Here is a 26,699-nt window from a genome sequence, read left to right on the forward strand (position 1 = left end):
TTGCAATCACAGAGTAAGTAAGCAGAACGAATACCACTATACACTCTTTACTATAAAGGTCCCAGCTTCGAGGAAACTCCATTTCAATTAATATGTCTATCCATTGAGAAAATCAAGGTTTTAGTCCAAGTTGCCAGTTCCATTATATTTCATGTTTAAATGTTTCAAGGTGTAGAGATTGTACTATGACGTTTATTAAGAATATGCATTATATATTACAAATTACAAAATCTTATACTTGGTGCTTCATTGTCTGTACACATGGTAGGCGAGAAACAGATATATTGAAATAGAAGAAGCAGAACGGTTACAAATGGTCAATATTACTAGTGCAAGTATGTTAAGTAGATTAGAACAAAGCGAACAGATGGACTAAAGCATGCAAACATAGCTGTTCGATTTAGAAATGACAATATATGCAAAATACTATTTGTATCCGTGAAATGCATCCTATATTATACTGTTTGAACAGATATCAAGCCACTGTTCTGTGTTGTACTTGTACGCCATCAAATGTTCACATCCAGTTGTGATGTGAAGTGCAAATGCCCATTGATCTTCAATATAAGAGTAAAGATGTAGACTACGACCACCTTGTTCAGAATGAAGTGCAGAACAATAAACTGGAAAATTTTGACTTAATTGACAGATTCATAGGAAAATCCAGTATTGTCATATACCCGGTATAGACTATTAACATCGAATATCAGAATCAAGACTTACGTTGTCATCAGTCTTAAAATATCATGTATACGACAGTCACCAGAACGTTTCTGGATACCATACCGCTCGCATGAAATGACGTATGTAAATTTCATGTCAGCTATAGCATGGCATTGAGGAAATGCATCAGATGGAAGGCCTTCCATCGGATCTAAAAAAAGAAAGTAAATTAGTGATTTAGTCGTGAAGCACGAAGAATCACGTCATCATGAAAAAGGCAACCGGTCACAAAGAATTACCTCCATCTCTGCCCATATCAAGGTAAGATTGATGCACGAGAGCTTCCCTGTAGTACATGATCCCTCTTACTGTGAGGTTGCACAGATACTATTATATCAATCAAGCTTCCAAACACGATATTATGCCATCTTTCTCTTGAAAGATGTATAGCAGGTTGAAACCATGATAGGGAGAGGGCTTACCAGTTCGTGTTAACGTTTGCCCTCTATACGATGCCCAATGCCGAAGCTCCACTTCCAAATCTTTAGTTGCATACAGATCCTCTTCGCCTAAGCATTGCATCCTTTCGAGAAAATTTTTCCATTCATCTGCGAGGGGATACGAGAGTAAAAGCATTATTGTTCTGTTCAGAAGGCTACAATTATTACTAGATGTTTACCTGGATGAATTTGTTGCAGGTAAAACAGGATAGAAATCCTGTCCTCGTTCTGGAGCTCTAGGTCTTGTGTGGAGAAAAGAACGTCTTCAGAGTAATAAGGAGTCAACACACTGCAGAACACAAGTTGCCCAAGTAAGGGGCATCAACCCATCTGTTAGTTTAATTTTAATTATGTGAAAAGATAGTAGGAAATGCTCCGACAGTACTCAACATTTTGGAAAAATGTTGCAGTTAAACCCAGGTTCAGCTTAGCTGTCATGACAGCGTTTTGACTGCCATGACAGCGTATTGAGGTACCATGGCAGAGGTTTGCACAATCATTGCCACGTGTCTTAGTTGTATAGGTGCCTTAGCCATCAGTTTTCGGGTGATCCAATCGTTGGATATCGTAATGCAATGCATAAGCTCGACCTCGAGGTTATGGCGGAGGGCACACCCGCACCATCTGGCACATGGGATGGAATGAGCCCCAAGGATCGCCGTAGACGTTTCGCATCAGCCATCAGGGCCTTCCTCTCTATTCTCTGCATAAAGGGAATCAAAACAGAAAATGTTGTGCGACATTACATAGCACAAAAAAGTCTCCATGGCTCTCTTTCTTCTCTCCCTCCTATCCAATTTCGATGATCGCCAGCGTAAAACGGTGTAGTTCATCAGACATTTGGTATCAGAGCCTCGTCACTAGGAGGACTTCGGAGATAACGGGGCCCATCAGCCTGCAGGAGAAGTCAACCAGAGACGACAAACAGCTGCGGCGCGCTAGTCGTGCAACGCATGATGTGCGATACCGGTGGTGCATGACCTATGATTACTCACACGAACTACGCCGACTGGGCTCTCATGATGAAGATCATGCTGGATGCATGCTAGCTATGGGTCATGTTTAATGACGGAATGCTTGAACGGGAGACTGATCGCACGGCAATGGAGTGCATGCTATGGTCTGTTCCGCTGGAGATGCTGCCCACTCTCACACCGTGAAAGCCATGACCAAAGGACGCCTGGCAGAGAATCAAGACAATGCGGCTCGGAGTGAGCCGTGTGTGCAAGGCCAAGGCGACATGATTCACTGGCAGTACGTAGCGATCAGACACAACAATGATGAAAGCATCAACGATTTTGGTGAGCCTGCCATCATCCATATGTACCTCTCGCTCATGCCTAAGGCGTACTTCCAGATGGCATGTGCGATCAAGATGCTGGTCACCTCAACATCCTAGCTCTCAGTGAGCTAATCCGGCGTCTCAAGACCATTGAGGAGTGGTACGAGCTGGACCAGCACCTTGTGCATGGATGCAGCAGCATCAAGCTAGTACCCACGAAGGAGTAGTGGTCTGTGCGAATGAAACAGTGGGACGACAACGGCTCGACTAAGAGCAGTGATCATGGACGACATGGCAAGCTCCGTTGGTCTGGTCATGGAGGACGGTCTTCAGGCGGTAGTGATCGCACTGTCAACTGCGACGACAAGTCAAAAGACACATGCCATTACTACGGCAAGGTTGGCCACTCGGCACGGGAGTGCCCAAAAACGCAACGAGATGAGGCACACATCGCTCAGGCCGGTGGCCAATAAGTAGGCTTGCTGATGCACAAGTTTGAGGGCTCACCAAGACTGCCACCGGCAAGACGCCGACAATAGTGTCCGCTACGTCGACGATGCAACACGGTACACCGGCAAGACTTCCTTGTGCTCATGAACGATGCTGTTATGATGCAACTTGTATTATCAGGAGGCCAAAGCCAACATATATACACATGCATGAGGATGCCAAAAGGCTACAAGAGAATTCCGAAAGACTAGAATGCAAAAGGCCAAAAGACATCATTAATATAACTCTAGCATACCCCCCCCCCCCCCTCAAACTCATGGTAGATCTATAACACTGAGTTTGGGAAGGTGAAATCCATGTTGCGCTCTGGTCTGGGCCTTCGTGAAGAAGTCTGCTAGCTGTAACTCAGAAGGCACATACTGAAGAGCAACAACATGTCCTGCACAACAGCACGCACATAAGAAGCATCAACACCAATATGCTTGGTAAGCTCATGCTTCACGGGATCCCGTGCAATACTGATAGCACCTGTATTGTATGACAAGTGGGTGGTAGGTGTAGTAACATAAACACCAAAATCCTCCATCCTCCAGTAAACATTGTAACCAAGTCACCTCTGCCGTCAGAAGAGACATAGCTCGTATCTCAGCCTCTGCAGTCTGTTTCTTCATCTTCCAGGCAATGAGAGAACCACCAAGAAAAACACAGTAAACAGAAAGTGAACGGCGATCCATAGGATCACTAGCCCATGTAGCATCCAAATAGGCCTGGAGCTGTAATGAGTTGGAGCGGGGAAAGAAAGGACGGTGAGAGATCGTGCCACGAAGATATCGAAAAACACGAACAAGGTGACTATAGTGTACCGAAGTGGGAGAAGAAATAAACTGACTCAAGATATGGACAAGATAGCAGATATTCGGACGAGTGACAGCGAGATAGACAAGACTGCCAACAAGTTGACATTAACGTGTCGGATCAGATAGGGGCTCACTATCAGAAGCGCGAAGGTGAACATTGAGCCCCATAGGAGTCTCATGAGTGCGCTCATCACTAAGAGTCGCACGAGTAAGAAGATCATGGATATACTTTTCTTGAGAAATAAAAAAGGCATCAGAGGTGGAGGAAACCTCAATCCCAAGAAAATGATGAAGAGGACAAAGATCGGACATAAGAAACTGCTCACTGAGACGGGCCTTGACAAAGGTAATGTACTCAGGGTCGTTCCCAGTGATGATCATGTCATCAATATATAGAACAAGAAGAGTCCGGCCACGAGATGAAAGGTGAACAAACAGCGCCGGATCATGAGAACTCGCTGAAAAACCAGCGGCTGTCACCACATAGGCAAAACGCACAAACCAGGCGCGAGGGGCTTGCTTAAGGCCATAAAGAGAGTGACGAAGACAGCATACCATGCCATTAGGAACAGAATACCCGGATGGCGGCTGAATAAAACCTCCTCACACAACTCACCATTAAGAAAATCATTCTTAACATCAAGCTGAGGAACTAACCAATGACGAATAGAGGCCACAACGAGAAGTGTGCGGATAGTGGTCATATGGGCCACATGAGCAAATGTTTCATCATAATCACGACCATGCTCCTGCTGAAAGCCACGAGCCACAAGACGAGCTTTGTAACGCTCAAGAGAACCATCGAAGCGAGTCTTAACCTTGTAGACCCACTTACAAGTGATGGGACGAACACCGGGAGGAAGAGAAACAAGATCCCACGTACCGGTGCGCTCGAGAGCAGCAAGCTCCTCTGCCATCGCAAACTGCCATTCAGGATGAATAACAGCATCGCGATAAGAGGTAGGCTCAAGTACAGCAGCGAGACCATATCGACAAGGAAAATAGCGGTTAGGGGGAGGGCAAGGCCGAGCCGGAAGACCATAAGTCGACTGGGATGAGGAGGACGACGCACCAGAATTAGATGGCACGTCAGTGGATTTACCACAACACGTGGATGACGAGTATAATGGAAAGGAATGGAGGGAAGTGGTGGAGTCACTTGAGGTGGAGACGAGGAATGTATCGATGATGAAGGTGGAGAAGGGGAAGGTATCAATGATCAAGGTGGAGAAGGGGAAGATATCGGTGATGAAGGTGGAGAGTCATGGGATGGAGGAGAAGAATCCGTATGAGAGGACAGCGTCGGATTTGCAACAGCAGGACGAGAAATAGGAATACTAGGCACAGAGGGGGGTGTATCCGAAAACGTAAGAAAAGAGATGTCCTCCGCTGAAAAAGCCACGGAGGATGGACGCGGGTAGAAGGGACGAGACTCATCAAAAGTTACATCCCGGAAAATACGCATTCGGCGATTGAGATGATCCCAACACCGAGCCCTTAGGCTCATCACTGTATCCAAAAAAGACACACTCAACAGACTGAACGGTCAGTTTGGTGCGTTCACAAGGAGCAAGCAAAACATAGCAAACACAACCAAACAAACAAAGCGCTGAATAATCAGGAGGATGACCAAAAAGCTCGAGAGCAATACCACCCTGTAGAGCAGTAGAAGGCTGAATGTTGATGAGATAGGTGAAAGTGGTAACAGCCTCAGCCCAAAAGTGAGGCGGAAGAGAGGCGGCGATCATCATCGCACGCGCCGTCTCAAGGTGACGATCCTTGCGCTCAGCCACACCATTCTTAGCATGAGCACCAGGGCAAGAGAACCGAGTTATAGTACCCTGCTCAGCAAGAAATCCTCGCAGCGCATGAGAGATATACTCACCAGCTGAATCTGCGCGATAAACATGAATAGGAGTGGAAAACTGGGTATGGACCATGGCAGTAAATTTTTTGTATATAGATAGAACTTGACTACGAGAAGACATGAAATAGATCCAAGTCTACCGAAAAAAAACGTCTATAAAGATAATGTAGTAGTGATGACCCCTTTCGAAGCGCATGGAGCCGGACCCCAAACATCAGAGTGAACGAGATCAAAAGGACACTCAGACACTGACTCACTGTGAGGGTAGGGCAGCTGAATCTGCTTACCAAGTGTACAACCTAGACAATCCAACGAAGCGTTACCGGAGACGGACCCCAGAACGTTGCTATGAACCAAAGACGAGAGGCGAGAACCACATAAATGGACAAGACGATGATGCCAATGTTGAAAAGAGCTGGTAGATGCAGCAATAGGGGCTGTGAGACTGGCGGCGGCGGCAACGGAGGGAAGACGAAGCCAGTCAAGCTCCCAGAGACCATCAGAGCGTCGAGGGCCAGCACCAAGCAGAGCGCCCGTACTACGATCCTGAACAGAACACGAATCAAAGTCGAGAATGACCCTACAACTAGAGTCAACAATCTGACCACCAGATATGAGCTACATGGTAAGTCGAGGAACATGAGCTACAGAGGGAACATGCATGAAGAAGTGCTAAGAGTGCCTGGACTAGCTACAGGGAGGGGAGTGCCATCAGCTGTAAGAACATGAATGGGAGACTCGACGAGTCGAATGGAGGTCAAAGTAGAAGAATCATAAGTCAATGGAAACATGCTCCAATATCAATAATCCATGGTTTCTCAGTGCCAAAAGAGTCAGTCACGAAACATGCAGAACCTCTCGGTGAAGAATCCCAAGCAGCAAGCAGGCATCGTAGCTGCGCAAGCTCATGCGCAGACAGGGACACGACAGAAGAGGCCGACGATGAGCAGTCGCCACCACCCGTGGAAGCCGTGTGTAGAGTCGATCGAGAGAAACGAGTCGACGTAGAGCGGTCACCGTCATGCGCGGAAGACATGAGGAGTCGACATAGAGCTGTCACTATCGCGCGTGGAGGCCGCGAAAGGAGTCGATGTAGAGCGGTCACCGCCGCGTGAGGAAGCCGCGAGAGGACTCAACGTACAACGGTCATCGCCGTGCGCGGAAGGAGGAGTCGACATAGAGCGGCCACCGCCGTGCATGGAAGCCACACTCAATGCACTGAGCGACGGAGAGTGGCATGTGAGTGAAAGCCACCGGCAGAGTCGACGAAGAGTAACCACCACCACATACGGCCGCCGCCGTAAGAGACGATGTAAAGCGCCCATAATCATGTGCGGAAGTCATCAAACGAGTCAACGGAGAGCGACCATAGGCGCGGTCGGAAGCTGCGAGCGGAGTTGTGGAAGAGCAACCATCACAGCGGCATTTTTTTTTCAGAGTACGTAATTGGACAAAGGAGCTCAGCCAAAACGAACGAACTGACAAAAGGCAGCCCACGCGAACTTAGCCCAGCCGAACAGACAAAACTAGCCTTAAAAAGCAGATTTGGTGGGCGGCTCGATTGAATCGGCAGGGAGAGCAGCACGCGCTGGTTCGAACTCGAGCGCACGCGCACACGCAAGAAGCAGCGGCCGGCGGAGCAGCTGGACGGGAGTAGGCAGCGCCCAGGATCTGGTTGGCCGGGGCCGGGCGGCGCGGTTGGCCGGATGGCGACCCGGGCGGCGCGGACGACCGGAGAGCGCCCGGATGGCCGGATGGCAGCGCGGACGACCGGAGAGCGGCCAGATGGCCGGAGACCTTGGAGAGAAGCCGATCCGGCGAGTAGCACGTCCTGAAGGGCGTCGGCCAGGGACTGGTCCGGCTACCAGCAACGTCATGGAGACTGCTGCGGAAGACCAGCAGGCGGAGAAAGGCTGCTGGAGTCCAGATGAGCAGCGGCAGCAGCAAGAGAAGACGAACAGACGGGAAAAAAATCCGATCAGAATGACAGACGAGTTGCGGCGTCACGGGATGATCTAAAACCTAGGCAATGATACCATGTTATGATGCAACTTGTATTATCACAAGGTTAAAGCCAACATATATACATATACATGAGGATGTGAAAAGGCTACAGGAGAATGCCAAAAGACTAGAATGCAAAAAGCCAAAAGACATCATTAATATAACTCTAACAGATGCAACACGGTATGTGGGGATCACATTTCTGGGGTCGAAGGACAAACTTATGACAGTGATCATGCAAATTTGGGCTGGAGCTGAATCGGAGTCTGGCAAGTTGAATGTGCTGCTGACGGACTGCGGCGGCAAGTTCCCAACTTGTTCATTAACAGCGTACATCGTCGAGATAGGCATCAGGAGGCATTGCATTGTGATGTACTGGCCCCAGCAGAACGGTATCCCGTAGCGCCCTAACATTGTATAATTGATTGAGGGAAGGTGATGACCTTCCTAAGGGCTATATATCTCTAGCCGGTCTCGTTTTAGAGGAGTAAATGGCCGAATAAAACGTTGTCCAAACTCAAAGTTCCACCGACCGTTGGCGCTGTGCAGGTGCACGGTCCGGGGCGTCTCAAGAAATTGGTGGCCCCGGGCGAAAACCAAAATGTGGCCCAAAATTTCAAACAATTCACATAACAGAAGAACTAATATGTGTAAAGCTTACACTCACTTTATTATATAATTTCAGGTATGTTATATTTGTACCTTGCTTAGGCATTTTATCGAATACTAATGCTAAAAAGGTAAAGGGATAGCAAAGCAATAAGCTAGCCTCCCGTTCTACCAAAAAGGAGCATCCGTCTAGTATTTCATAGTTGGGAGTCTCTCACCAAATATCTATCAAGGGCACCCATTAGAGATCGAGCCTCGACTTCTGGTCTTTGTTTTTTTTCCTAATTCTAGTAGACATGATGAAGATTCAGAAACAAAATATCAGAAATTATAAGTGATCATCGATCAGATGGAGTCTAATTAGTTTTAAATAGTAAAGATTGCTACAATGACACGATCATTCAAATACAAATAACAAAATTTTTATAAGGAACCTTGCTCATGTGGAGATTAAAACACACTCCATAGTCTAGCGTCGATGTATTCCTCAATATTGATCAAAGCAACGAACGGAACCATGGTCCTCAGCTGTTCCGTCTTCGTGGTAGCAAGACGATCAGTCAATGGGATTGGATGGGAGGCAACCGGTTTGGTGCTTCCTCAATCAATAATACTACACGTACAGCATATTCATACAAAGCTTTACAGGATGACAACGTGGCCTAATCTAATTGCTCCCCCCTGATTTTCAGGGTGGGGTCATCCCCCTTAATCAGATTCCAACCAATCAGTATCCACTCTTTCGATCGTGCCATTGGGCCTCTAACCTTCTTTGTTGTAAGTCTGCTATTTGGGTTTCTAGCAGCCCAGACGCCCAGTATAATAAGCAGCAAAGAAACCATGTAGTCACGACTCATGTACACGTACGTTTCCCTCAACAACAAAAAAATGTAATCCGCTCGTGACGGCTGTCTCGCTGGTTCTGGCGACTTCTTGGCGTCTCTGTACGCGACCTCGTCGGCAACTCTTGCCGTTCAATCCCCATCCAATCTTCCACAAAATAAACACACAACAATCCTAATTCCTTTTCCTCCCATCTAGAGTCTAATTCCAGTCCTATTCTAGCGACTGTGAGAGCTCTGAACAGATCTGAGTTGGAATAAGTGAGTGAGGAACAGAAAGGATTTCAGGAGCAAGATCTGGTGTGTGTGGCGGCGGCGGCGGATTTGGGGGTGTAGAGGGGACTGCTCGGGAGTGGTGAACCCAGCTGCTCCCAGCTGCAATGGGGGACCTGAAGGCAGTATACCTTGGAGGAGTGGAGGGCAAGCTCAAGAATCTGCAGCTATCCGAAGCGGAGAAGAAGGGGATCAAGATTGGCAGGAAGCAGGCATGTTCCTCACAGGTGAGCAAGCTACAGGCAGTAGGTAAACTAATTTCAGAGAGACCTGCTAGGGCAGAACATGTGGGAAGAACCTTAGGGGGAGTCTGGAGTCCATTATTTGGAGTGGAATGCAAAGACCTGGGCAGAAATCGATTTTTGTTTATTTTCCAACAAAGAGCTGACAAGGAAAAAGCACTAGATGCTGGACCATGGAGATTTAACAACGACCTGTTGATGATGGAAGATTTCATGCCTAGTAAAACAATAGATGAATATGAATTCAGGACAATACCGATATGGGTCAGAGCGTATGGCATCCCAATGGGGATGATGAGCAAAGAAACAGGAGATTTGATAGGAGAACAAATTGGAAAAGTCATTGATGTAGACCCAGAAATTTGTGGTGATTCTATGGGAGCATTTATGCGGATCAAAGTGAGAATAGATATCACCGTGCCAATTATGAGGTTTGTAACATCTTTTATTGACGATGAGGAAGAACAAGAGCAGGAAAATGTAATGATACCTGTGGGAGATGATGAGGAGATAGAACTAAGGAGAAAGAAGAGAGAAATGGAGGAAAAAATTGTCTCCTTCACATACGAGTATCTTCCTGACTTCTGCTACAGCTGTGGAATTATTGGACATACTGAGAAATCATGCCCAACTAGATCTAGAAGAACAGGGTCCAGACAGTTTGGGCCATGGTTGCGTGCAAATATTTACATGGGGAGCTCGAGTGAAGAAAGAAGTAGGGGTTCGAATGATAAAGGGAAATTTTGGCCAAGCAATAGTGCAGGAAATAAGGGGAGCGGACAAGGTAGTGATGGGCCGTCGTGGCGAAGGAATGTACCAAGTGGAGATGACGAGGAAGGGGCAGGAAGGAATGAAGGAAAAGAAGTGACAAACCCTTTCACGTTAAAGGAGTGTGAGGACCAAGGAGCAGGGGAGAGAAAGAGATTGGATTCCAACGAAAAAGTGGTAGAAGAGCCCTCTAGAAAGGAACAAACACTTGCAATAGAATCGAGTAAGGCTGAAGAGGAAAATAACACTACCACAAAAGCAAATCGTGTTTCAAAAGGATGCGGTCAAACGGAGATCAATCAACAAGAAAGCAACGAAATAACAAATCAAGTAGAAACGAGGACAGGGATGAAGATGAAGGAATTACAGAAATATGCCAATGAAGGTGACATACTAATGGAAAAGAAGAAGGGAAGAACAGTCAAAATTATGAGACAGGATAGAGCGAATAAAACACAAACTCAAGTGAATATGGCCACAGAAGCAAAGAAGCGTGGTGCAGATGATATGGAAATTGACATGGAGCCAGTCACTGAGAAAAAGATGAAAATGGAAGTAGAGATAAATGCCACGACCGATGAAGGGAGAACTGGGGAAGCAAATACCAAGGCCGCAGAACCCAAATTTGATGTGAAAGCGGGATTGGCGAACCAATCCCGCGAGGCCAAATGAGGATCACGGCTTGGAACTGCCGGGGGTTGGGGAACGGCCCGACAGTGAGAGGGCTTCTGGATCTGCAGAAGCAGGAGGACCCTGATATTCTTTTCTTGTCAGAAACCAAACTGAATGGAAGGAAAATGGAAAATCTGAAATGGCGATTGGGAATGAATAACCTAGTGACGAGGGACTGTGAAGGAAAAAGTGGAGGCCTTGCACTCTTATGGAAGAAAGATATTCAAGTGGAACTCCATAACTACTCCAGATATCATATAGATGTGGTGATAACTGAAGGAGATGGTTTCAGATGGAGATTTACAGGAATTTATGGTGAACCTACTACTGAAAAGAAGAACATAACTTGGAAATTACTGAGTATTCTGAATCAACAGCTCAACCTACCGTGGCTTTGCGTAGGTGACTTTAATGAAATCCTTTACACTCATGACCACAATCAGCGATGGAGAAATTCAGACTAGCACTTGCTGAATGTGGTTTAAGGGATCTTGGCTATATAGGAGACAAGTTCACCTGGTGAAACAACAACCATATAGCTAGTCAGTATATAAAGGAGAGGTTAGACAGAGCAGTGGGTGATCAAAACTGGTGCAACCGATTTCCCTCATATACGGTGGTGAATGGAGACCCAAGGCATTCAGACCATCGCCCAGTCACTGTTCGGGTAGATAGCAGGAATAACCACTTGAGACCAAGGAGCTACGGGAACAACTTCAGATTTGAGGCAAGGTGGCTAGAGGAAGAAGAATGTGAAGCTGTGGTAAACAAAGCATGGAACAATGCGAGTAGAATGGGTGATGTCGGTACAACAAGCAAGTTACACGCAGTGGCAAGAGACTTAAAATATTGGGATCACAATGTTCTCGGTGATCTTGAGAAAAGAATCAAGCAAATGAAATCTGAGTTAGAGAAAGTGAGAAAAGGAGATATAAATCAGGAAAAAGTCTCAAGAGAGCATTTGTTGAAGGGAAAGCTAGAGAGAATGGAAATCAAAAAGACATACACCGGAAACAGAGGGCACATGTTAAATGGCTACAATTTGGAGACAAGAATACAAAGTTCTTCCATGCCTTTGCTTCCGAGAGGAAAAGGAAGAACACAATTCAAAAATTGAAAAGAGAGGATGATAGATGGATGGAGGACGAAGACTCTATGAAAGAACACATTTCAGGCTACTTTTATAGCCTTTTCTCCTCCACGGCTGAGCATAATAATACATGCATCCTAGAAGCAATTACTCCAAGAGTACACGAAGGCATAAATGATATGTTGTGTGCCCAATACACAGAGGAAGAAGTGAAGAAGGCACTTCTCGACATTGGGGATCTCAAAGCACCTGGACCTGATGGAATGCCTGCTATATTTTTCAAAAAGTTTTGGCATATCATGGGTGACCAAATAACGAGGGAGGTGTTGAATGTACTTAATGGGGGAGAGATGCCAGAGGAATGGAATAATACGATGGTGGTGCTTATACCAAAAACACCAAGGCCGGAAAAAATAAATGACTATAGGCCGATCAGCCTTTGCAATGTCCTCTACAAGATGGTGTCCAAGGTAATAACAAATAGATTAAAGTATATCTTACCAGACATCATAGGACCCAATCAAAGCGCATTTGTACCAGGTCGTATTATCACTGATAATATTTTATTGGCCTATGAACTAACACATTTTTTACAGAGGAAAAGGAATAGTGCAAATGCCTATGCAGCCATAAAGCTGGACATGAGCAAAGCATATGACAGGGTCGAATGGAGGTTCCTGCATGACATGATGACAAAGATGGGCTTCAACAAAAACTGGGTCAAACTGATTATGAAGTGCGTCACCACTGTGAAGTACCAGATTAAGGTGAATAGGGGAGTCACGGATGTAATTATCCCACAAAGAGGACTGCGTCAGGGAGACCCTCTTTCCCCATATCTATTTCTGATATGCGCAGAAGGTTTCTCCGCCCTACTTAACGAAGCTGAAGCTAATGGAAGACTAAAGGGGATACAAATATGTAGACGAGCCCCAAGTGTGAGTCACCTTCTGTTCGCTGATGATTCACTTCTGTTGATGGAGGCAAATGCAAATGCAGCGCGGGAAGTGAATAATATCCTACGCACTTATGAAGCATGTTCTGGGCAAATGATCAATAAAGAGAAGTCAGCCATTCTATTTAGCAAAAACACTATTAGAAGCAAGAGGAATGAGATGAAGAGAATTCTGGGGATAAATCTTGAAGGGTTTAGAGGGAAGTATTTAGGCCTGCCGGTATATATTGGGAAGAACAAAGCAAGGGCTTTCAATTACATAAAAGAGAAAGTATGGAAAATAATACATGGATGGAAAGAAAAGCTCTTATCAAAGGCTGGCAAGGAAGTATTGATCAAAGCTGTAGCACAGGCTATACCAGTATACGCAATGGCCTATTTTGACTTGACAAAATCCTTTTGTGAAGAGTTAAGTGCAATAATCGGGAGGTACTGGTGGAGTCAGATGGATAAAACAAATAAGATACATTGGGTGAGTTGGGACATAATATCAAAACCAAAGGCAGAAGGTGGATTAGGATTCAGGAACCTGCACTACTTTAACATGGCCATGTTGGCCAGGAAAGCATGGCGGATATTGCAAATTCCTTTCTCATTATGCACACAAGTTCTTGCTGCTAAATACTTTCCAGATGGTTCAATACTAGAAGCGAAGCCAATGAAGGGTATTTCGTATTCATGGCGAAGTATCCTCGAAGGGGTACAGTTGCTCAAAAATGGAATCATTTGGCGAGTAGGAAATGGAGAAAACATTCGTGTATGGGAGGACCCATGGATCCCAAGGGGAAGTACAAGGAGGATCAGTTCGCCAAAAGGAAGAAACTTAATAGGAAGGGTCTCTGAATTGATAAATCCTATAACAAATCAATGGGATGCTGACCTAATAAAGCAAACATTTTGGCCAGAGGATGCAAATATCATCCTTCAGATACCTATTCAAGAACAAACAGGTGACTTCCTTGCTTGGCATTATGATAAAAAGGGTCTCTTCTCGGTAAAGTCGGCGTACAAGGGTTGCTGTAGATAATGTAGTAAGAGAATCATCTTCAGGACTAACTTCAACTTCTAATGCAGAAACAGAGAATTCAGATTTTGACTGGAAGAAGTTATGGGCGCTTCCCCTACCAAGCAAAGTGAGGCACTTTCTATGGAGAATTGCAACATACAGCCTGCCTCTAAGGACAAAGCAAAAAGGAAAGGTATGCCTATTGATACTAGATGCCCAGTATGTTTTAGATTCGATGAAGATGGTGGACATATATTTTTGAAATGCAAAAAAGTAAGAGAATTGTGGAGAACATCCATGTTAGAACACATTAGAACTAAACTTCTTGATTGTCCTGATTCAAAAAAGGTTCTTGAGGAAATTTTTAAACTAGAACCGGGTGAATGTCTCAAAGTCTGCTTCTTAATGTGGTTGTGGTGGAATGAGAGAAATAAAGCCAATAATGGCGACCAAATTAGATCCATAGGGGAAGTTTCATCTTTTGCGGAATATCATCTTTTCAACTGTATGAAGGATAAGACTCAAGAAAAAGAGAAGAGCAACAGGAAAATGCAGAAGTGGAAACCACCTCCAGAGGGAAACCTGAAGATTAATATAGATGGGGCTTTCATCGAGGCATCAAAAATAGGAGGCTGGGGTTTCACGTTGAGAAATGATCAAGGAGTTTTATTGGCTGCTGGTGCGGGTAAGCTGAAGCATGTATCTGACCCGCTACAGTGAAGCCTTGCCCTGGAACTGCTACAAATATTGCGATCAAATGGGATGCCAGCAGGTAATTTTCGAAACGATTCCATGATGCTGAAGCAGGCAATCACAGTACAGAGTATGATTTATCAAAGTTGGGATCCTTATTCCAAGATGTAAAATTTCAGATGCGTAGGTTTGATTGTTGTAAGCTTTGAACATTGTAATAGAGAGTGTAACGGAGCAGCACACATTTTAGCTATGCATGGTCTAGGCAGTCTAGGCATGGAAAATGACTGCTCTGAGACTTGGCTTGGTAATTTCCCAGAATTTGTACTCGATGCTGTTGTTGGCGACATGCCAAATGTTCTAATGTAATGGAATACAATGTGTTCCTTTCAAAAAAAAAATGTACATGTACGTTGGTTTCTTGTTCTAAAAAATACGTACGTTGGTTTCCTGGTTTTTATAGCAATCTTTCAGCGGAAGGGAGGCATCGAAAGAAGCGGGTTTTCTCTCGACGGGGGCCCCACGATTTTGGGGGCCCTGTGCACGGACCAAATGTCGTACTCCCAGGTGTGGCCTGGTCGGCGGAGTAGAAGCTCCCTAGCCAGATCCTGTTGTGGTGTGCCGGTCCGTTATTTCGGCCACCGATGTTCCCCAGGCCTGCTGCCGCACGCTGTCGTACGGCCTTTGTGAGGGCGGCGGTGGAGGGAGCTTAGGGAAGCCGGGAAGGCGGCTACGGGAGGCAAATGGGGCGGCGCCCATGAAGGAAGACTTGTCGCGGCCGCGAGAGGAAGAAGTGGTGGCGCGGCGATTGTGGTGGCGCCGATCTGTGTTGCGGATGGGCGGCGGGGAGCAGTGGCGGTGGGATATGTCCATATGGGCGCAAGTGTTGGTGCGGGAGTGATGTGGAGCTCGTGTGCAAGTTTTTTTTACTCAGGAGCAGAGCGGACGAATAATTTTAAGAGCTTGGCACTACTTGAAGTATTTGTTTTACTCCTATAACACTTTTTGGCTTTCGGCTAAGTGTTGATTGGGGGAGAAAGACCAGAATTTTACATCTCTAACCTGTTTTAGGAATCATAAGCCTAGATAAAAAGAAACACTCGCTAAAAATACCGATGGATGAAGCCATATGCACGAAATCCTAACAGCACCCAAATTCAACCATAAGGTAAGCAATGTGTGAAACCGTCACATGACAGACAACCTACGCTAGACTCGTTCATGGTAATACTCTAGAGAACCCCCTAAACTGTTGTTGTGGTGCACTGGTCCTATAGTGTCTTAGCACGACGACTTTTCGACTGTTTAATATAAAAAGGTTTGCCCTTTTTAACGAGGGAGGGGGTGACAGTGGCGCGTCTTCGGCACATCTCAGTGCTTGTATTGGTTGCTAGGTGGTCTACAGACCTGCATGTATTTATTTACATCTAGTGTTATTTGTCCTATCTTCATTGATGAATAGATTGGAAGTTTTTTTCCAAAAAAAAGTGACCACTAAGACCACTGCAACGAAGGTTGGATAAGGTTTGCTATTGGAATGTTCGAACTTTAGAATTTTAGAGAGAACGCGAACTTACGAGAAGGGTAGCATCTGGCGTACTTTTGGGGCATTTGGCATATCCATAAAAAGAGATCTAACAAAGAACAAAAGACGTCTTCTCGCATCCAAGTTTGTAGGAACATCCAGAGCAGAGTCCTTTACAGTTAGTAGAAGGTAAAGTCTCTTTATCTGAAACGAGCATAAAAAGGGCAATAACAAAACAACAAAGGTAAGTACTCATAAGCATAACTTAATTATCAAGCGCCTGCTTCAAATATAACAAGAAAACTGCAGGTCAGAAATTAGACCTTTTCAATCCATGCGTCCGATCCCTCCACGGGGAAATTAATAGCTTTAATGAACATCTGATCACCTAACACATCAACCGGTGCATTTCCTTCATGTATTATATCATTTTGACTGTTTAGTGATGATGTTAAAACTCTGCGCAACATCAACGAAGCCATTAGTTAGGGTAAGGTGAAACTCAACAAAATTTATCATATTGTCCTCTCCACGGGTGATGTAGCGTTAGGTTGTCGTGCCACACAGAAGGCTGCTTTGTTAGTTCATGAATCTGCAAGTGGTGAGACTTTTTTTTTTCTGCTGGGAAGCTTTCAATTGTGCCTCTGCAAAATATATATATATATATATATATATATATATATATATATATATATATATATATATATATACACTATATCCAATTGCGCTAATCTTTTCTAGTTCTTGGAGATGACCTTACACTGCAACATCACGACAAGTGGGACTTAGGCAAGTACTCACTCTGTTTTTAAATATAAATTCTTCTAGAGATTTTAACATGAACTACATACAGAGCAAAATGAGTGAATCTATACTTTAAAATATGTCTATATACATACATATATAATACGTATTAAAATCATTTAAAAGACATATATTTAGAAACGGAGGCAGTACTTGCCTAAGAAACAATAACCTGTGAGTGCGCCACCTCTCTAAATATCGCATCAGGCTCAGCACTCGCAATGTGTCTCCTAAGAATGGTTTGGCAGCGCTTGAGCTGCGGTGCAGCGTTTGGCATGAACGGTCAGTACAGTCTCGCATGGATTTGTCATGTGAATGAAGTAGTACTTAATGTGTCGCTAATCAAATACAAGCATAGTGGTAATCCGAACTCCACATGTGGCCCTTGACAAGTGTTCAAAAGTAGTACTTAATGTGTCTAATTTGGATTTTGGTTTTTTCGAAAAGGAGGTTGAAACCCCCGGCTCTGCATCAATAGATGCATACAACCATCTTTATTAATTATTATTTAATAAAAGTTTGACAAAAACATACATCAAACAACCTGAAGCCACCACTCACACCTATAAACTTGATTATGTGGAATGTTGTCACTCCTCATCACCTAGAACCGGGATCACCGCCGACCCGCCCGCATGACGTATCAGGAGGCTATACCCGGTGCAGCAAACATAAAGAGTACACCGCATGCACATGTTTTAGAAGCCGCCACCACCATCGTTGATCCATCTCCTGGAAAGAGATATGGATCATCCTTGCCAGGCCGGCCATCAATCGACGCCACCACGGCGTCAAGAAGCGCCACTGCCCTGCGCTTGTCCATCCAAACGCAGATGTCACCGAGACACAGGTGCACAATGCCGCCAAGATCCGTTGTCATTGATGCGGTACATGTGACATTGCTCCGCCTGCCAAAGTCCACACCACCGTCGCCGCTGGAGCCCTTTCCACAAGGATCCCACTGCCCACAGCAACCCTCCCCCGAACACCCAAGCCTCCCAAAATGGCGCCTCCATGGAGCGTATAACGCGCATGGCACCGCCGCCGACCAATCGAAGGCAGATTTTGGACTTCCGTCCGGGAGGGGTTCGGGGGTGGATAAATGTACTTCTAGCTCATTGTTGATTGCTATAATAGGAATATATGGTTAATTTTGTTGAAGAGCAAAGAACAAGAACTATACCCTTTGAAGAAAGTCAGAATTGCATTCGACGTTGAACCCGAACAAAAATTGAAAGCATCGAGGACTTGTCGAGGAGGGGAGTTTACCTCTAATAAGTTCAATGTATTCTGCGAAAATTAGGCGATCAAGCGATACTTGAAGGCTCCCAATACTTCACTACAAAACAATGTCGTTTAGAGGAGAAACCAAACCATCATCGTGGCAATGATAGAAGCATGTTCAAAACAAAGAAGTTGTCGAGGACATTTTGGGAGAATCCTTGGCTACTGCCACCGCCTTAGATCTAGTTAATAGAGTTGCGACAAAGTGTGTTGTCGGTATGACATCGTAGGAAGCCCGGTGCCTTAGAAACCCTCGGTTGATCACCTCTGCACTTTTGGTGGCATTGCTCATATCAAGGTGATAGGGACACACAATTGGAAGTTGGCCGACCTGAGCATTCCCATGAATTTTATCGGGTTATGTGCAGTGATCAAAGATTGTGTCTAGTCTACAATCCGGCAACAGGGAAGGTGCAAGTGTTGCATGATGTAATCTTCACTGAAGAGAAACCACATAATTGGGATGACACAATTGTCATAGACAACAATACTAACGATGATGACACGTTCATCCTGACATACCACATTTACCCTAAAGGGCACAATCACAACGACGACATGCAAAATGCTGGCACGACGTCGATGACGACCATGGACACGAAGATGGTCATCTAGGACCCGGCAATGCATCGGAACCACCCTCAGCATGGAACCATAGCCACGGTTCCACTAGTTCGGCTTCAACCTCCAGTGATGCACTGGTGCAGACGATGATGAGGATGCGGGAACAATGGCGGGCATCGGTCCAGATGTGTCGGAAGACGCCGCCAGAGGGACAACTGTTGCCATGGTATCCGGAAAATGTTGCCATGCACGCAAATCCTCCATTATTGCTGGAATGGCAGACAAAATAGTTGGGCGAGCTGCTGAAGATGTGTGATCTAGGCTGCTAAGATATTACCTTAGGATTGAGGTAAATGAAAGTAAAGATGGGACCACATTGTGCTAGGAGGCATACATCAGGAATTTTTTGGTGAATTTTGGCATGGATGATTACAATCCTTTTGAGACACCTCTGGCCGCTATGCTCAAATTGAGCAAAAAGTGTGGCACTGGTCGTGCACTCAACAAATTATAGAGGCGTTGTGGGAAGCCTAAGATACTTGGTGATCACAAGGGCTGACATGACCTGCTCTTTTCAAATCATTAATAGATAAATACGGAACCCTACAACTGAACACTTGGTCTGTGGAGAACAATTTTGAGGTATGAAAAAGTGAATCTAAAGTATGGTTGCAAAGACACAATAAAGAAAGAAGGAAGATCCCCATTAGTGGGGTATAGAGATAGTCATAGGGCGAGAGATGTTGAAGACAAAAAGTACTACTGACATTACATATTTCTTATGACAAAACTTGGTCTCTTGGCTGTCAAAGAAGTAGAAGATAGTTGAACTCATCTGGATCAATATATTGAAGAAGCATCAACCGCATGTCAAGGGATTGTATCGGGTCTATTGCAACAACTCATCCGGAATCATGCACCAATCACTTGCTCGAACAACCGATATGCAGTCCTTTCTCATGTGTCGTCCTTCCATACATAGATGGCACCCTTCTTATCATCAAGAAAACCCCGGACGATGCAAAAATATCTTAAGCAAATACTCGATATATACCAGCTACCAATGGCCTAGCCATAAACTACTTAAAAACCTCTTCCACGTCCCCTACCCCCTCAATCTAGTGTTGAACCTAACAATGATATTATCCTCTAACCTAGCAACCACCATCTGCTCCTTCGCACAAACTTTACAAGCTCTACCTATCTCACAACACAAACTACCACCCAAATAACTTTCAACCGATCCTAGACCGTTGTGACGTCTACTTCTCTGGTAGGGCTGTTTTCCTGCACACGTGAGTTGGCAAACTATTTTTTTCTTTGCTTGACTGACAGTATTCCAACACACTTCATGCTTTGTGTCACCCTCCCAATGAACATCATTGTAGTGATGGACTAGAAAAGATAATCTTTCTTCTGGTCAAATGAACACACTTTGTTGAGTGCGAGTTCCCTAGTGGTCTGGGACAAGTTTTGCTAATAGCTTGTTGCTAATTTTGTTCTTTTCACTTTTTATATATTTGATATCTAGTGATGCAAGATCCAAGTCATGTCTTCATATAACAAACATGAATTTGATTATCGAAAGTTAAATAAAAACAAAGAATAGAGAATACAAGTCAGCCTCATATAGAAAGCTATGGATACGTTTATTATAAAAGAATCACCATTGTCCAATGATAACCGGTCGTTTGCTCAAGGCATGTACTTGATAATAATGCCAACAATGATTCTAGTCCCTAGAGATGGTTAGTCAGAGACATAAAATACTGTTGAGTTTGAAGAAAATATGGTCAGCTTGCTGCAAATTATGAACTATGCATTATTACGATTATATCTTTCCATAAGTTTGGCCCCATTTTAGAGTTTGATTAAGGTCCATATTTTACCGGCTCAGCCCTGTCCCTATGCAACAATGTCATCTTATTCCTATTATTGGGTTGGTTCACAAAACAATTATGATAAAGAGTGGATCAAGTTTGGAGCTACTTTGCGACATGATGTTCTTCATCATCATGTTGACAAGAAGAGTGAGATAATTCATGAGACTATGCAACATAATGGAAGATTAATACGGTCGAGTTTTTGAGCTGATGGTGATATGGAATGATATTGAGAGGGCAGGAATTGAAAGATGGCAACAAAATGTTGTTCTAAATGCTTGAAGGAAAGAGCAAATAATAGTAGTTTTTTTGGTTTTGTTAGGCAACATATTCATATAGCCAATGATGGATCCAACATTGTGGTGATCATCGGTATACATTAGAATCTGGACGTTAATGTGGTATGGGTCCTCTAGGGGCTTCCCTCAGGAACATAGTGTGGACTTTGGTGAGACATTCAACCTTTTTGTCAAATATGGTATGATACACATCCTGCTCTCCAGCCTTTACATCATCTGGAAGGTCTGGAAGCTACTTCTTCAGAACATTTTCATACATGCCACTCTCTCGGATCTGGCCTTGTCTCAACAACTCATGGGCTTCATTGACTGATGGCGACTTCTTACCATGATGTTGGTCATCAAGGTAATGAGACCCGGCCACAAGGTGATGTTGACTCATGGCGAGACATTTTGAAAATGAAGCGAATTATATAGAAAGCCAACTCTAATCGTTAAGGCTACATGTTTGGTTTCTATAATGGACCAATAATTAAGCCTTTTCCCCTAAAACCTTTTAATCCCATAGAAAAAAGTATGTTTACGGAACTAACCCCCACCTAGCCCTTCCCCTAAAACCTTACTCAACCAATAATATAGTTTCTCGACGGAGAATATTGTCGTTGGTTCCTCCTCCACACCCTCCCCACGCTCCAATGTAGTGCCTAACTGCCCACACTCTGAGCCATGCAGTAAGCATGAGAGCCACCAGGCAGAAGAGGCCATGGAGGTCATAGTGAGGAAAAAAAGACCATCAAGGCTCCACCCTCCCCATTCCTCCATGCTGGTAGCTCCAGTCATCGCTGCCTCGATGTCCTCCGCCGTCGTCTAGTGATGTTGATGGCGAGGAGTGAGAGCCAGTATGAGGTGCCTGACATAGTGCCAGAGAGGTAAAACACTATTTTTTCTCCATGTTTATTTTGAAATGCTTCAATTGGGTTATAAATCATTCGACATTCATTTCTAGTAATGTTTGTTGCTATGCCATAGTTCATCATGCAATTACATGAAAGCCACAATCTCGGCCTCAAAGACATTGACATGTCCATGGCAGATGATTACCATGAAATGGTAGGGAGTCCCGGCGTCGAGGAGGTCCATGCACAAACAATGAAGAAGTCGTAATCGAGGTTAGCCAACTACAAACTAAGGAGGTTGTGCCTTTATGCGTACATGGATGAATGTTCCTCTTGATGTGTTGGTCGGACATTTTGGAGAAGGATTGGGGAGTACTATGGAAGCCATGTGTTCATTCCTTACAAAACGCACACATGATAACTTAATCATCATTAGAAGGCCATCCAAGATCAATGGAATCGGTGGTCTGGTTGTGATGATCAAGTGAACCTAGCACCATCAAGTTGAGTCCCAGTAGGCCAATATTAATCAGTCATCCAAGAGCTTTCCAAGAAAAGAAATAATAGGGGTGGTGACAAGGTCTTCACTTTACATCACTGTTACATGTTTCTTGTGGTAAATAAGAAGCGGGGAATGGGGGACTATGAAACTACACTGAGGAATGCAAGAGTTAGCATATTTCTTCAGATGGAGAGTTGGTACAAAATCCGTCAACTCCTATCTTTCATTCAGATGGAGAAGAATTCCCAAAAGAAGAGATAGAAGAACGCTATTTGAAGAATTGTATTTGTGGTTGAAGTATTAGGTGGGATGCATTTGAATTGGTAAACTTTCTGTCAAAATGTGATGCATTTGTTTTGAATGGCTGTGCAAATGTTTGGATGAAATAGGACAATAAGTTTTTTAGGGGATTGAGGTTTAAGGAGGCTTGGTGCGCCCAGTTTTCAGTGCCTCGTATTTACGTAATTCAGGTACAGGCTAAACTTTAGAGGATTAAATGATAAGGGAAAGACTAGAGATGCTCTTACTCAGTGGGTTCCTCATCCATTATATCCCTTGTAACCACTTCTAACATATCCTGGAACAGAATGATGACCTGGCCCTTGTCTTCTGCCTTATTCTTTTGCTGCAATGAAGGAATAAGACTTAGGTGCTATTAACATTCAATATAACCACAATCATTTTTAATAATTTTGTACCAGTAAATTAAGCAGATCAACAAAATTCGAGCTCAGGACAGGAAGACTTCTCATGTTCAGTTCCTTTATGATAGTGCCCTTTCTTATATGATTGTCCATCACAGTGAAAATATCTTCTACGAAACTGAAATGGAGGTCATATCGTCTTTTCAGTATAAATTAAGTAACTTATGAGTTATGACTGAATCTAATCTTTAAGAAGGAAAATTCAGAACATACGCTCTCTCTTGTTCACCAACCACTAAAGTGTATATGATGCTTTTGACTGAAGCATAGCATTCCCTGATAGCATAATTAAAGTATGGATCACAATCCATCCTCTTCTGTAGATGATCGCCTTCTCTTCCGCAATCTGCTGCCATATCCAATGCTATTGGAATCTGAAATCCAGTCAATAAAAGAAATGAGACATGACTCATTTCACCAAAATAATATGTAGTGAAACAGGAGTTTACTGAGAGTACATACCTTACTGGCCAGCAGAAATGGTGGCCATTGGGTTATATCCATTTCTGGATCTTTGTAATATGGAACACGTAGCATGTCCATCTCTCTGTACAAAAAAGAAACAGAGAATAGTTTGTTAAGACTGTAAAGACAAGTAATCATATGTAAGTTTGCACATCGGATGGCACACCTGTTATTTATCAGATCTTCCTTACGGAAGCTTGTTATAATTAGATTCCAAATGTGAGCAAACCTTGCAGATATTTTGTCTCTCTCGGCTGTCTAAAGTAACTTAAGTGTATCAGGATGAGAAGGACTAAGGAAAAATAAGGAATAATTACTTGATCATGGCAAGGATCACATAGTATTCTGCCAAATAAGAGGTTGGAGAGAACAAATCCACACCTTAGATGGATTAAGAGAGAAAGCTGCATCTCTCGTCTTGTTAGATTCAGATGGAAACAATGTCCGACTGAAAACCCAAGGCAATGATTGGAAACGAGATCTAAACATTCCAAATGTTGCAAACTGATTCAATAGAGAAAAAACAGTGCTTACTGTTACTTCGAATACCATTAAGTCCAAAAAACACCATGTGTACGAAGCAGGCAAGCATCACTAAAAACGTGAAACTCTAACAGGGTATTAACAAGAAAACAACTTCGCATACTGAGTCAGCCCTTGAAGTCTGCTCAGTGAGAGGCATTTGTTATCGTCACTAACCTCGCCAAGACGACCAAATAAGCCGTTTATACCACCAGTTAATGATGAAAAAATTGCGTACCAAATCTGAATATCCATGAAGTAGACCTGAACCATTGATGAAAGTGAAAATAGGAATTCCATCTCTCTTTTGTTTTGCGGAAAAAAATGTAATATCTTCAAGACAACAGACAAAGCAGAGAAAGCATACGAGAATAATAGGAGCCCAAAGTGCAATGATCACACCAACATTGTTATTTTCTGCAGTTAGATAAACAAAAATAAGAATGTGTTTATAATACGTATTATTGAAATATTTCCAGAATGATACCGTGTGGGAAAAACTCATGCGACTGAAATGTATTGGATTCCCTCATTATATCTTCTGTTAGCTGCACAAGTGGCTTGATCTGCAGGTGGCATAGGTCGGGTAACCTTATATGTTAGTTTGGTAACCAAATTTTGACATATTACTTGCACAAGTGGCTTCAATATATCTTCTGTTAGCTACTCATGGCAATTTCATCTGTTGGAATTATTGGGCCAATCCCATTTCTCAATTTCCAACAAATCCTGGATAAATAACAGAGGCCTATGTGGGCATTCATGCATGGCAAGTACTCCTAGTGTGGAAAGTTTGGTCCCACCCCTAGTGAGGGGTGTGTTGGACCAACATATAAGGTTGGTTACTCCAAACATCATTAAGAGCTGGTTTAGGAGAGAGAATAAATACATGCGCACTCCTCCACTGGTCCTCCCATGAACGAGATGGGCTAGCACGTAGCCGATGTTGTATGTGTGTCATTTTTCTTTGGGCCACGGGTGACAGAAGTTGAGACTGGTATACACACTAACAAACACATATCAGACTGCCTCGTGGCTCCAGAGCACTGGACCACCTATGTCCTTCCATCCCTCTTCCTGGTGTGCACATCTCGCTTCTTGCGATCCTAAATAGGTAGTTTTTTGGGGAGGGCTCTAGCGCATCTGCTGGCATCTTCTCCAACATGGCTGTAAACGACTGCTTCAACAAAGAAGAGTACTTCCCCGATGACGAGGATCTCCACAGCGACATGGCTATTGTCTCAACTGCGAACTCATCTTTTTCAGGGCAGAGTAGGTGCTCTTATCCTTTCTGTTAGTGATTATATTTAGATAGCTACTATTTGCTATCGACATGGACATGGTGTTTTTTGCCGGACCTGCCAGATCACATGCCTGGACTTATTAGTATATTCTCTACACCAATAATCTTGACTATAATCATCATCATGTTTTCTTTAATGTCTTGGGGATTAAACTTATTGGAAAATTACTCATATGTTCAACATTATCGGTGCATTTACCAGAAAGTGTTTTTACATGTCGGGGGAAATCGACACCTATGGAATCACTGGGATTCCTTCTACCGTTCGGGCGCTGGGTTGTACAAAGAGCGGGTCTGACAGGAAGCACACAGATTGTTTACCCAGTTTCGGGACGCGAAGGTGTGTCATACCCTAGTCCTGCTTTGGTGGATGTATTTGTGTGTTCTTGTGTTTTTGAGCTAGCTACAGGGTGTAACTTGCCCAAAAGATCTGAATCCCTCTCCTGGACAGGAGGTGGAAAGGTGTACAATGAATGAGTCTATCCTCTGGCACCGTCGAGCAAACACATTTAATGCGCTGCCGACGTGCCCCTCTCGCTTTATCGGGGATGGCAAGGAAGCACGTCCCAGCTGTCGCCGCCTCGCTTGGCTTTGACACGCGTCTGAGCTGACGAGGCGTCGTGGCGCCACGTTGGCTGGCTACTGGGCTGGCGCGGTGGTGGAGCCTTCACGAAGGTCTGCATGCCACCACGCAGGTGCCTGCTGGGTCGGCGTAGAGGCCGCTCGTCGCCACGCAGGTGCCTATGAGAAATAGCGGCGGTCCTCCAAATCAGTGCGGGCTCGTTATAGCAGGGCTATGGCAGGCTACTGAAAACTGTGGTATTAACGCATTATGACCTTTACATGGAATTCTAGATGGCAATTCCACCGGAATATATTGATACAATCTCCTCTATTAAGTAATCCTTGTCGGCCTAGGCAACTGTGCTAATGACGAGCATAAACTTGATGGACGTCGGTGATAGGAATAGCCCCTCACCCTCCGTAGCGGCAACCTTGATGGAACCCTAGGCGGGGCACACCTTTGACTTGATAATGTACTAGTCACCCGCCTAGGGTGCAACTTTGATGGTACCCTTTGCACTGCGCATACCACTGACATGCCGTGCACGTCGCCCATGTATCATAGCGCACAATCCTAGATGATACCCACGATGTTGGGCATACCCTTGACTTGTTGTGCCCGCATCGCATGAAATATCTTGTATCGCATCTTCGTGAGGTAGCACAAGAAC

At 44.4% G+C, this 26,699-nt stretch overlaps 2 protein-coding genes across 5 annotated transcripts in view; one reads left to right on the forward strand and one right to left on the reverse strand.

The window, feature by feature from the left end:
• LOC125520498 (callose synthase 3-like) overlaps positions 1-26,699 on the reverse strand; it is a 93,595-nt gene that overhangs the window by 30,409 nt on the left and 36,487 nt on the right. For 3 of the 4 annotated variants that reach the window (XR_007288693.1, XR_007288692.1, XM_048685446.1), the window contains exons 18-32: positions 24,649-24,727; positions 24,529-24,578; positions 24,339-24,425; positions 24,021-24,143; positions 23,806-23,897; positions 23,637-23,721; positions 23,388-23,548; positions 23,169-23,292; positions 22,998-23,095; positions 16,622-16,757; positions 16,351-16,502; positions 1,343-1,452; positions 1,146-1,271; positions 963-1,031; positions 724-874 (exon numbers count right to left, since the gene is read on the reverse strand). Coding sequence is in view for 2 of the 4 variants with exons in the window: in XM_048685446.1 (XP_048541403.1) it covers positions 724-874; positions 963-1,031; positions 1,146-1,271; positions 1,343-1,452; positions 16,351-16,502; positions 16,622-16,757; positions 22,998-23,095; positions 23,169-23,292; positions 23,388-23,548; positions 23,637-23,721; positions 23,806-23,897; positions 24,021-24,143; positions 24,339-24,425; positions 24,529-24,578; positions 24,649-24,727 (1,643 nt within the window). In the remaining 2 variants the exon portion in view is untranslated. The remainder of the gene's footprint in view (positions 1-723; positions 875-962; positions 1,032-1,145; positions 1,272-1,342; positions 1,453-16,350; positions 16,503-16,621; positions 16,758-22,997; positions 23,096-23,168; positions 23,293-23,387; positions 23,549-23,636; positions 23,722-23,805; positions 23,898-24,020; positions 24,144-24,338; positions 24,426-24,528; positions 24,579-24,648; positions 24,728-26,699) is intronic. The other variant, XM_048685447.1, reaches the window with a different exon arrangement.
• Positions 1,760-11,446, forward strand: LOC125520500. The gene has a single exon (XM_048685448.1). It carries the CDS (start codon positions 9,455-9,457, stop codon positions 11,027-11,029), a length of 1,575 nt encoding a protein of 524 aa, XP_048541405.1. The 5' UTR covers positions 1,760-9,454; the 3' UTR covers positions 11,030-11,446.

Source organism: Triticum urartu, chromosome 7 (assembly GCF_003073215.2).
Source record: "Triticum urartu cultivar G1812 chromosome 7, Tu2.1, whole genome shotgun sequence".
NCBI classification, from domain to species: domain Eukaryota; kingdom Viridiplantae; phylum Streptophyta; class Magnoliopsida; order Poales; family Poaceae; genus Triticum; species Triticum urartu.

Excerpts from the sequence above, each read along its gene's own strand:
- LOC125520500 (XM_048685448.1), top strand. The coding sequence starts at position 9,455 with ATGGGGGACCTGAAGGCAGTATACCTTGGAGGAGTGGAGGGCAAGCTC.